The sequence below is a fragment of the Semicossyphus pulcher genome, unplaced genomic scaffold (genome assembly GCF_022749685.1).
Source record: "Semicossyphus pulcher isolate SPU_LCO1_2020_fin unplaced genomic scaffold, fSemPul1.0.p SCAF_6, whole genome shotgun sequence".
NCBI lineage: Eukaryota > Metazoa > Chordata > Actinopteri > Labriformes > Labridae > Semicossyphus > Semicossyphus pulcher.
In genome coordinates this window covers 321,394-334,387 of record NW_027211737.1, presented here as the reverse complement: position 1 = coordinate 334,387, position 12,994 = coordinate 321,394, and the positions used below count along the sequence as shown (strand labels likewise).

Here is a 12,994-nt window from a genome sequence, read left to right as displayed (position 1 = left end):
CGAGCAGCAGTTTCTTCCTGCGCCGCTTCTCTCTCTTTTGCAGCTACAGCCGTATTACTTTATTTTTCTAAAAACATGCTTGTCTTCACTGAACATCCGCATGAGGATTTCGAGCTCCACTGGTGTGACGTAGGAGGACCTCTTTTTGTGTACCGTTGCTATTGTGAATCGTGGTATCAGGGCTCCATTAATGCTGGCTTTTTATAGTCAGCGTGCACGCACTTAACTCTGGCTGAACCTACTCAGAGTTGATTGAACTAACTCTGATCAGCTGTTCTGAAACCCAAAAGCCAGCGAATTTTAACTCAGAGTAGGTCAAACCACAGTCCAGAGTTAGACTGAGGGTTTGTTGAACCTCCTTTCTGAAACGGACCCCTGCTCTTTTTGTAAAGTGTCTCGAGATAACTCTGGTTATGATTTGGCACTATTCAAATAAATTTGATTAATCGATTGATTGGCTAGCCACAATTCTTTTTCCTTCACCTTGTCACAGCCTGTACGTCCTACAGTCAGCGCAGCTACATTATTCTCTTTGTTGGATCATTATCAGCCAATCTCGACCCGAACATTTGGTCTTTTCTTTTTCTTTGTCTCTTTGTCATTTTCTGTTTCATCAAGTTTTCTCTTCTGTGTTGTCTCCTCCCCGGACTTTCTTACACTGATGTGCAGCCACATTATGATTCTTCACAGGGGCTTCATGTGTTGTCACTGGCGAGCAACCACAAGGCAATACTGTGTGCAGGTAGTGCTCATGTCCCGTTCCGTATGCAATTGAACACGGAGCCTCATTCACCTTAATAAGACTTGAAAAAACATAATATAATACAAAAACCTGTGATGCAGACTCACAGCACAGAGAGGGGGAGAGCTGCTGCGCAGGCGCACAGAGGGAGGGAGTGGGTGAGTACGGACTGAAGTGATGACGTGAAACTTTGTTTGATGATGAAGCCTGACACCTGTGTTCATCAGTGAAAAATATGAAGTAAACAGCGTATGGACACATGACAGCATGTGGAGAGTTTATACTTTATAGTAGCCTACCTGTGCACGGAAATACGGACAGATCGCGACATTATTGAGCCAGGTAGAAAAACAGATCTGTGTCATATGTCCTCCTCCCTGCGCCGCATGATAACTAATAAACTATGTGTGGATCACCTCCGGTTCATTTCATTCACAGCCTGCGGACGTAGCTGCTTTATAAAGATGATTGTTCATGGAAATACGGGGACAGGTCGCGACCCTGTTTAGACAGGGGCTGAGCATGAGAACCACACTCAGATTGGTGTCATCACTGCACTGCATGATGATAAACTGCTCACTGCTGGATCACATGATTAGAAACTCTGATAAACTGATAATAGATCACACTCTTGATCATCTCTCTCTCTCTGTGTCTCTCCCTCTCGTCAGGTCTGGATTGTCCCGTATTAAAAACTTTAAAGCAGTTTCCTTACTGAAGAAAAATAAAATGCCACCCGCCAGAGTGGCTTATGAGAGTGAGTGAGTCACCCGCCGCTGTCCAATTCTACCTGCATTGGCGGGTTGGCGGGTGTTAATGTCAAGCCCTGGTAACATCCTCTTGTTTTGCGGAAAAACCGTCCCGAGTGCTTTACATAAAAATCAGCCCACAGGTTGTTAGGGGCAATGGAGGAAGTTGGGGAAGGTCTCAATTTATCACTTCCTCTACTATCCCTTCACACATTGGCAATAAAAAATGATATTTTCTTGTCATGCCCAACAAATATTAACCAATCATTTAATGTACATAAACACAACAAATTAATTTAATACATATTTCTACTTTACTAATTAAACAAATGCCCTAGTTGATTTTTTGTAGGACCAACCTCTCAATTTACAGATATACTTTTTCATTTAGAACATGGACTCAGAAATACAATTATAAATAAATGTGGAAATGTGGAAATCAATAAATAATTATAGAATTTTTGCATTTATTTGTTGTAATTGTTTGTCCTTTGTATTATGATCAGTTTATATTATATATGTATGGGCTTGTATGGGCTTGTGTGTGTGTGTGTGTGTGTGTGTGTGTGTGTGTGGGTGTCTTCCTACCCTGCCCCCTCACATGTTGGTGTGCAGGCCCAGGAACATGAAGCCTCTCCCTGTTAAAAAAAGTAAATGTATGTGTGTGAAAGTGTGTGAGCAGTGTACATGTGACCCAGATCGGTATATTTTCAGGAGGAGTCTGTTTACATGATACACATGGTGTGCCCCCCCTCCCGCCTTTCTCAGGCCGCTGCCAAATATGTGAAAGTGGATCCCAGCCCTGCATGTTGTTTAACCCGGACTCCATCATGGAGGGGGCACTGAGCACAGAGCTGGTCGAGGATCTGTAATAATCCGTGAAAACAGGCTTTCTCTGCCGGAACTTGCTGTTTGTTTTCAGTCAATCCTCAGATGTCTCTCCCGGTGGTCCTGCCCGGGTCCTGCTGTCCGGTTACCGGGGCCTCGCAGCTCGCGGAGCCGTGCTTCAGAAACCGACCCCGCGGCTTCTCCGCCTCTTCTCGGCTCGCCAGCGGTGGTTCTCGGCTGCTGCTGCCCGGGCGGCCGCTGCTGTCGCTGGGCTTGTTGCAGCTGTTGCTCGGCGGCTCCATGGTGGCTCTGTCCTTCGGAGCTCTGTCCCTTAGCAGCTCCTCGCCCGTCCGAAACTCGTGTCCCTTCTGGGCCGGATCTTCGGTGAGTTATCGCGGGGGGGGGGGGGGGGGCGATTCATATGGAAACTGTGTTTTATTGGTTTTTAATCCGAAAACAACCTTGTGACGTAGATCTATTTTATATCAATGTTTACCTTTTCAAAAACGGAAATAAAGACAGAAACAGCTGCTTATCACAAAAACAGATGAGCTGCAGTCACTATGTCTGGTTTCCATTAACTCTATTAATACTGCGTGTGTGTGTGTGTGTGTGTGCGTGTGTGTGTGAGAGAGAGAGGCTACTGTATGTTCCTCTGCAGAAATTAATTCATGTATTTTTACTGCAATATACAAGTTCAAACTACAGAAACACATTAAACTGAACTCAACTGGTGTTATCTTTTCCCCATTTATTGGCACAATGAGTCCAGAAACATAATAATAATAATAATAATAATAATAATAATAATTATGATAATATTGTATATATTTTTATTCTAATGCTAGCTTCATCTGTATGTTAGGTTACTATGGAGCGCCGATTGTGAAGTGTTGCACGCTGAAATTTACTGCAACTTTTCGCCACATTTAGCTCCAAACACCATTTAAAAAAGTGGTGTGCTTTTTTTCAAGTCAACATTTACCAGATTTACAGCAATATTTGTGAACTTTGTCATATTTATTTTTCTCCTAAAAACATATATATATGAGTGAAATTAATGTCAAATTTAAGTATTAAATATACATCTAAATATTAAATATAAATGTGAAATGTTACATTTAAATATTCTATCTAAATGTTATATATAAATTTAAATGTTAAATCTAAATATTGTATCTAAATCTAAATGTTAAATGTTATATTACGGAGTATCAGGGCCACATTAAAGAAAAAAAATTAAGATTTCGAAAAAAAAGTCGTAATTTTACAAGAATAAAGTTGTAATTTTAGGCCATGGTTAGCCTGTATCTTATTATGAAGGGTCATATCAGAAGAGCAGCCAGTCGCCTGCACTGAAATTATTAAAATCACGAGTCATATTCAAATAAAATCACTTTTCAGAGTCCTGATAGTTCTGACAATATGCTGCTGATGTTCCGAAAAATTAAGTATTTCGTATTTGTGAAACCTATACTAATGTTTTGATATATAGCTGTTTAGTGTGCTTGTGCATTACTAGGCAGGAGATCTCGCATGTTCTCGCGAGGTACATGAATGCTATGCTTCCATGCTACCGTGTGTGTTCAATAAAGAATACATAAATTCAATAAATACAGCTCCGGCTCAAGTTGTGTTAAGCCTCCTGTACAATCATTTATAAGCATAACTTCACAAGATGTTCACTGTGAAGTTATACTTCACACGTTCCTCATTTTAGTGCAGGCGACTGGCTACTCTTCTGATATTTATAAGATTTAGGCTAACAACAGTCTAAAAGTACGACTAATAAGTAACGACTTTCTTCTCGTATTTACAACTTTATCTCGTAATATTACGTCTTTATTCTCAAAATCTTTTTTTTTTTTTTTGCTAACATTGGATAGCATGTTAGAAAATGTGCAAGTTTCTGAGTTCTGTCTGTGGTGGATGCTGTTGCATTGATAGCATATTTAAATTTAACATTTAACGCTCATATTTATTTATTTTTAGGAGAAAAATAAATATGACAAAGTTCACAAATATTGCTGTAAGTCTGATAAATGTTGACTTGAAAAAAACTCACACCACTTTTTTAAACGGTGATTGGAGCTAAATGTGGCGAAATGTTGCTGTAAATTTCGGTGTGCAACACTTCACAATCGGTGCCCCCTAGTGTTAGAAATGTTTAATCTGTATGTTGCGTAGTTTGATAAATTTTATTATCTGTGCTGTTTTTGATCCATATTAACATTCTCTCTGTTTACAGGTGATTCTGTCAGGTGTGGTTGGACTCACCACATGGAGGAAGCCCATGCTGCTGCTGGTGAGACACAGAAGTTATTTATTGATCACAGTGATTCTGTCAGACTGAAGTCAACACACCTGATCAGGTGTGTACAGCCCTGTTTAATAGAGAGCTGACAGTTTGGAGCTTTCAGCTAATGATGACTTGTTCAGGTAAAAAATCCCCTGGATACTCACCTGAGGGCTGAACTACAAAGACAGTTGAACATACCCAGGCCTCCTCAGAGTTAGCTGGATCAATAAAAGTCAGTCAGAGATAACATGAAGCTGGTTTTGACCTTCTCTGGTAACCAGGTTTTCAGGCTCTGAGCTGGTCACAAAAAGGTCATGTGACTTCTTCTGCACAAAAAAGAAACAACCACAGGCCGTCTTGCATCAGTCAGACTGTTTTAATGAACAACGACGAGGAATGAAAAAACAACAACAATACTGCCAATAAGACAAGAGAGGAATGCTTCAGGAAATTATGTTAAATCACAGATTGCTGTATTTATTAAAACACCCTGCGCACGCTAACACGACAGCTGTAGAGCTCTTACAGTTTAAACTTGATTCACATGGATTCAACAGGACAGTCAGAACTGCAGACACTGTCCTGTCATTAGGAGTACTTGGAAACACCTTTAGTATTTAGCCAAAAAAAGTTAAATTATTTACCGATTAAATATAATTGAAGACAGATATTATGAAGTTCACAGTCTGCGTTATGAATGCAAAACCATAAGCATGACATCAGAACCAAAAAAACATGATCCACAGTGTCTATAGCTGCTGCACCCTGTCAAAATGTGAATGAGCTCCATTCTGTCAGAGTGTGAACGAGCTCCATTCTGTCAGCGTGTGAACGAGCTCCATTCTGTCAGCGTGTGAACAAGCTCCATTCTGTCAGCCTGTGAACGAGCTACATTCTGTCAGCGTGTGAACAAGCTCCATTCTGTCAGCGTGTGAACGAGCTACATTCTGTCAGTGTGTGAACGACCTCAATTCTGTCAGCGTGTGAACGAACACCATTCTGTCAGCGTGTGAACGAGCTCCATTCTGTCAGCGTGTGAACGAGCTACATTCTGTCAGCATCTGAATGAGCTACATCCGGTCAGCGTGTGAATGAGCTACATTCTGTCAGGGTGTGAACGAGATACATCTGGTCAGCGTGTGAATGAGCTACATTCTGTCAGCGTGTGAATGAGCTACATCCTGTCAGCGTGTGAAGGAGAACCATTCTGTCAGTGTGTGAACAAGCTACATTCTGTCAGTGTGTGAAGGAGATCCATTCCGTCAGTGTGTGAACGAGCTCCATTCTGTCAGTGTGTGAAGGAGATCCATTCCGTCAGTGTGTGAACGAGCTCCATTCTGTCAGTGTGTGAAGGAGATCCATTCCGTCAGTGTGTGAACGAGCTACATTCTGTCAGTGTGTGAAGGAGATCCATTCCGTCAGTGTGTGAACGAGCTACATTCTGTCAGTGTGTGAAGGAGATCCATTCTGTCAGTGTGTGAACGAGCTACATTCTGTCAGCGTGTGAACGAGCTACATTCTGTCAGCATCTGAATGAGCTACATCCGGTCAGCGTGTGAATGAGCTACATTCTGTCAGTGTGTGAACGAGCTACATCCCGTCAGCGTGTGAAGGAGAACCATTCCGTCAGTGTGTGAACAAGCTACATTCTGTCAGTGTGTGATGGAGAACCATTCCGTCAGTGTGTGAACAAGCTACATTCTGTCAGTGTGTGAAGGAGATCCATTCCGTCAGTGTGTGAACGAGCTACATTCTGTCAGTGTGTGAAGGAGATCCATTCCGTCAGTGTGTGAACGAGCTACATTCTGTCAGTGTGTGAAGGAGATCCATTCCGTCAGTGTGTGAAAGAGCTACATTCTGTCAGTGTGTGAAGGAGATCCATTCTGTCAGTGTGTGAACGAGCTACATTCTGTCAGTGCATGAATGATCTTTATTCTGTCCCATTGGCTATCGTATGACGAGGTTTTAGCTTTTTATTCATCTCTATAAAAAGACATTCAAATTCAGCAGTCAGTCAGAAATGTAATCTCTACAATGCTGCTGCAAAGCGCATAGAAGAGGAAGTCCAGGGGTCCTTTTAGAAAGCGGGTTTAGTGAAAACCCCGGGTTAACCCTGAAATGAGGGAAACCTCGGGTTTGCCGTTTCAGAAAGATAGGTAACTTTAACTCTGAGTTGGTTACTATGGTAAATGTGAACCTAACCTGGTCGGGAGCAGGTTTTCTTCAGGAAACTCAGAGTTTGGCTCTGTCTCCTCCCTCTAGGCTATAAAGCCCTCATTCGACTTCCTCATTCATTCTGCCCGTCTCGCGCGTGTGTTTGAGCCAATGACTGTATATATAGATGGACAACGCGTCTCCATCTGCTACCATTGTACGAAAGTGATACCAAAATAGCCCCTGTGATATGCGCTGCCATCTTGCAATGGAGTCGTCATATGGAGCCAGAGACTGCGCAGTAGAGATCAGCGAGTGAAGCGGCCGTAGCCATTTCCGCTAACCCAAACACTTCAAATCACTTAACTTACTGAAAAAACAGCAAGGATCCCACACACACCGGCGTGTTTAACAGCAGAATAGCTTCTCTATGTTGGTCTGAGGTTAACGTTCACAGGTATGGAAACTTCAATGACTGTAGTGATTGTTTTAGTTACGTTTCCACTCACAGATCGTCCTCCGCTCTGCTCACCAGGAACTGATTGGCTGCAGGAGCTGAATTTGTCAACAGAGCTGTCAATCATCATTTTGACAGCATCAAATAACTCATTAAAAATAAACTTGTCAGAAAAATGAACACTTGGACGTAAATCAGCATGATAATAACTAGCTATAATGACAGAAACCATGTTTGAGAAACATTTATTGGGCATGTATTTTGATTTTATAGTATATGACCCATGTCCTGTTAACATGGAGAAGGCGGGCTTTATGACCTATACTGCAGCCAGTCAGCAGGGGGCGCCCGAAATGTTTTGGCTTCACTTTTAGGGAGCTGTCATGTCGTCCATCTTTTTATACAGTCTATGGTTTGAGCGGTTACAAATAAAAATAAAAATACCTTGTGTCTCTGTGCTGCTCTGACCCCTTTGCAAAAGTCTTTTTTAATTATGATAAAAAAAATCAATCAATCAATCAAATTAAATCAAATTTTATTTGTATAGCGCCAAATCATAACCAGGGTTATCTCGAGAAACTTTACAGAAAGAGCAGGTCTAGACCGACTCTTTGTTAAGTTATTTAAAGAGAGGCCCAACATGAATCCACCATGAGTAGCACTTAGCAATTCGGCACATTGGCAAGGAAAAACTTCCTTTTAACAGGCAGAAACCTCGAGCAGAACCAGACTCATGTTGAACAGCCATCTGCCTCGACTGGATGGGCCGAAAATGGGATAGAAGGAGATGCAGGATAGAGACAGGCAAAGAGAGCAACAACAACATATGTTCTTGTTACCACAACAACATATGTCCTTGTTACATGAACAACAACAGACAAAAATCAAAAGACAAATCTGTTTCAAAGTCATCATTTGTAGATTTTCCATCACCACTGCCGAGAGCACTCAAATAAGACGCTGTAAGTTATTGGATTTTTTTTTTTTTTTTTAAACTAACACAATTCAGTATAATCAACATGAATTATAATGTATGTGAAGTCAGCATCATGTTAGGGATAAAGCTAATGCACATTAAAACAGCCACTGAATGATATTTAATCTGTTTAATATTTAAAATATGATTGAAGTGAGGTTCCGCCATGAGCCTGTTCTGCCTGAGCCACACCTTTGAATGATGTTCTGGTATTTTATTTTTAACTGCTTCCATGTATGTTTTTGTCCCGCTGGATTGCTCCTAAATTAATATAAATTTTAGCTTCCGGTCGTGATTAAATATTAAATAAATAGACCAGTTCAAACTTGCGCGTTTAAGTCGAACAGCAGTTTCTTCCCACGCCGCTTCTCTCTCTTTTGCAGCTGCAGCAGTGTTACTTTATTTTTCTAAAAACATGCTCGTAATCGCTGAACGTCTGCATGAGGATTTCGAGCTCCACTGGTGTGATGTAGGAGGACCTCCTTTTGTTTACCGTTGCCATGGTAAATCGTGGTATCGGGGCTCCATTAATGCTGGCTTTTTATAGTCAGCGTGCACGCACTTAACTCCGGCTGAACCTACTCAGTTGATTGAACTAACTCTGATCAGTCCGGGGTTAGACTGGGGGTTTGTTGAACCTCCTTTCTGAAACGGAACCCAGGCCTGAAATAACATCTGGCTAACACAGGACTCAATGCTCCTAGAGGTTAAACCGTCATGCCGTCAGACAAAAGCTGAAGGGTTCTGAGATTGGTGCTACATTAACTTTAACAGATATATACACATACACATATACACATGAGAATCACTGAGAATATCATCAGGAGAGGAATCATGAATAACAAATAACAAATAACAATAACTTTAGTGATCCCCAAAGGGAAATTCATTGAATTGAATTCATTGAATGTACAGCTCTTTTAATTTAACCTGAAACTCTGAACATTTCCTACTGCAGACCAGGGGCCTCATGTACAAAGACTTGCGTAGATTTCCTACTGAAACATGGCATATGCTCAAATCCAGAAAACATCGTACGCACAAAAATATCCAGATGTATGAATCTGTGCGCACGCATGAATCCAAGCTGTAATTTCCTTTGTACATCCCAATCAACGTGGAAATGAGCGCACATGTTGGAATACCCGACCCCTCCCTGTTCACGCCCCCATTTAAATACGCAAATCATATTTAAATGAGCCCTGCACCTGAGATTCCCCTCTCTGCACAAATCAGAAAATTTAAAAAGAATGAGTAAGACGGGGAAAAAAAAGAATTTCACGGAAAGCGAATTGGAGGCGCTCAAAAATGTGCTCTTTGGCAAGCTGTCTTCCGGCATAAGCAACAAACGCAAGAGGAGTGAGTGGGAGAGTGTGTGTGAGGCTGTCAATGCTGTGGGGTCAGAGAAGCGCGCAGAAGTGAAAAAGAAGTGGTCCGACATCAAGGTGGATGTGAAGCGGAGGATGGCTGCCCACTGCCAAAGTGTGGCCAAAACAGGCGGGGGGACAGGAGAAGAGGGGCCCACCCCGTTTGAACAGAGAGTCGCCGCAATTGTGAGCACATGTGGGTGACTCTGATTACCCCCAAGGTAAATACCTATGTATTTGTGTAACTCACAACAAATGTGTTCATACAGTAGCCTGCTCACAGCCCTATAAGATAGAGGTTCATGCGGAAAATGCAGAAAAGGTGAGGCTGATTAAGACATTGCACACTTTACGCACAGGGTTATTAACGTGAGTACTTTGCACACAGAGACAATCAGGGGCTTGTTAGAAAGATCTTAAGCTGTAGTTTAACCATCGCGCACAGTGCCAGCTTGTAGTCTGTTCCCAACCATGCTGTTACTCAGAATGTATTAATCGTGCGTTGAACCAGGCCACCTCGCCACAATGTTGCTTAATTGCATTAGCGCATCACATATGATCATATGTGATATATATATATATATATATATATATATATGTACATTGATCGAATGAAAATGTTTCCTGTTGACATATACAAATTCATCATGTGATGGCGCTTCTATAGCAATGTGTGTGCAGTCGATAGCTCCGATTACTTTAGGAAAACCGGCTCTCGCTGCAAATTGCGCTTTAATGTTGACCTGTTCAGCTGCATTGTATGGGAATTAGATATACCTGGCTGACATGCGGATAATTCCGTCCCACACGGCTGGCATGGCTCGGCTCAGGGTCGACTGGCACAGTCCCGATCGGTCGGCCAGCTCCCTCTGGAATGTCCAGGTTGCTAGGAACCCAGTGTGGTCAGCACCTGTATGGGCACAGGCAGCGCACGGCTCCTCGCTGTGTTGCGCTCCAAGGCCGGCCGCAGCTCTGCGCACAGTTCCAGGAGGATTGCCCTCGGGAAGCTAAAGCAGCTGATGAGCCAGTTGTCATCATGTGCCAGTAAATCCTCTCTGTCTCTGAACACACTCTCTCTTCGTATTGCACCATTTACAATGTCTTCTAATACTGCTAAAGCAGCCATTGTTTTTAATGGTATATTTAGCACCACTTTGCGCATGCTTTTATATCCACTCATGTAATTGCAGACACGTGGGTGTGTTAATTGTTCATCAGTGTTAATTGTTCATGTGTCTCTGATGTGCACATCCCTCAGTCTGAGGACTAATTGTTTTCACATTTCCCAGCATCACCTCTAAGTGTCGCCAAAGGATCAACAGCTGTAGAAACGTGCGTACGCCAGCCATGAAGTTGGCGTGAGGCACCGCACATTTCCACGATCATTTCACTCTTGATACATCTGAACTTTGCCGTGAAAAAGAGCGTACGCCACGTCTTTGTGCGTACGGACCCTTTGTACATGAGGCCCCAGGTCTGGAGTGCAGAGTGAGTTACCATGGCAATGAAGCCAGGTCAACAGATCATAACTTCGATTTTTTGTAAATGGTAAATGGACTGTACTTATATAGCGCTTTTCTAGTCTTTGCTTTTACACTACATGTCACATTCACCCATTCACACACTGATGGCAGAGGCTGCTACGTAAAGTGCCCAACTGTCAATTAATACCCGTTGACTATGCAACCGGGAGCAATTTGGGGTTCAGTGTCTTGCCCAAGGACACCTCAACATGTAGCCTGAGAGAGCTGGGGATCGAACCTCCGGCCTTCCAGTTGAAAGACAACTGACTCTACCACTGAGCCACAGGCCGCCCCACACTTTATATCTGTGTGGCTCATTATAAAGCACTGGATAAATGATCCTAAGGAGTCAACAGAGAAAACGTGTAACTTTTACAATCAGAAAGGCCCCCTAAGTCTGAACCGAGATTCAAACCAGGAACCTTCTAGCTGTGAGGCAACTCAGCTCACCTCCCCCAAAGCACTTTTCAAACAAATATAGAAAAAGTGTAGTGTTCAATGTTTCCTTTGCATTAGGACATTATGGGGTGGTAATGATTGTATCAGGTATTTGTCAGACCCTCAGGCGTTACCAGGGAAACAGAGTTATAGCTTGTTACAGCTTTAGAAACATTATATTTTAATTAAAAAATGCACTAAAAACATTAATGTCTTTCTTTCTCTTTTATAAGTGTCCGAGGTTTTAGTGTGAAATGTTTAATGGACTCCTGGTTGTCTCCTGATAATAACCTGATAATGGCCACTTTATTGGGAATTATACCATCGTGAATAAACAGATGAGAGCATGAGCATGCAAGATGTAAGATGAAAAAAATAAAAACATGGATGCAGGCCAACTTCCTCCAACTCAACTGTGAAAAATCTGACATAATAATCATCAGCCCCAAATCCCTCACGAAAACCACAGACTTCTGCCTGACCATTGACAATGCCACTCTGTCCCCATCACCACACATCCACAACCTTGGAGTCATTTTCGACAGCAACCCAAGCTTTGAACAACAGGCCAATTAAATCACCAGGACTGCTTTCTTTCACCTCAAAAACATCGCACGTCTCTGTTCATCACTCTCTTTCTTTGCTGCTGAAACTCCGATCCATGCTTTCACCACATCCACATCCTCCAGAACCTCCACTGGCTCCCTGTTCCACAACGCATCCAGTTCAAAGTCCTCCTTCTCACCCACAAAGACCTCCATAACTAGGCCCCTTCATACCTTACAGACCTGCTCCATCGTCACGCTCCCTCCCGCAGCCTCCGCTCCTCTGATGCAAACCTCCTCTCTCCAACACTCAGGACCAAGCACCGAACCTGGGGTGACAGAGCTTTCTCCATAGCTGCCCCCTCCCTCTGGAACTCTCTACCCCAACACATCCAAGACTGTATCGACCTGACCTCCTTCAAATCTCTGATCAAGACCTTTTTAGGACTGCTTTAACCTCTGATGCTGATTTTTGTCATTTTGTTACTTGTTTGTTTTCTTCTTATTGTGTTTCTTCTGTTCTTATTTTGTATTTTAAAAATGTAAAGTGCCTTTGAGTATTATGAAAAGCGCTATATAAATAAAATGTATAATTATTATTGTTATTATTATTATTATTATGTCCCCCATCGTCCTTTTTTTGTGGCTAATAATAACTGAATAATTATTGGTGATTTAGAGAACATGAAACCACCTTGCAGCAGGATTATATGTAAATAAAATCCATTTTATACTTTATAAACATAAAATCTATTTACCCCTATTTTAAGGAGAATATATATACATAAGATAGAAATGCAAGGTCATCTCTGGAGGCATCTGTTAGAGCCCCGCCTTTTTCATGCTCATGTTCCTGTGTTCGTGCTTATTCAGGGAGTAGATTGGTTAACTTCATTCTAACAGATAAATAAACATG

At 42.1% G+C, this 12,994-nt stretch overlaps 1 protein-coding gene across 1 annotated transcript in view; it reads left to right on the top strand.

The window, feature by feature from the left end:
• The first annotated feature begins 2,275 nt into the window (after positions 1-2,275).
• fam189a2 (family with sequence similarity 189 member A2) overlaps positions 2,276-12,994 on the top strand; it is a 37,818-nt gene continuing 27,099 nt past the window's right edge. The window contains exons 1-2 of the mRNA XM_069683106.1: positions 2,276-2,703; positions 4,568-4,624. Coding sequence (XP_069539207.1) covers positions 2,425-2,703; positions 4,568-4,624 — 336 coding nt within the window. The 5' untranslated portion in view covers positions 2,276-2,424. The remainder of the gene's footprint in view (positions 2,704-4,567; positions 4,625-12,994) is intronic.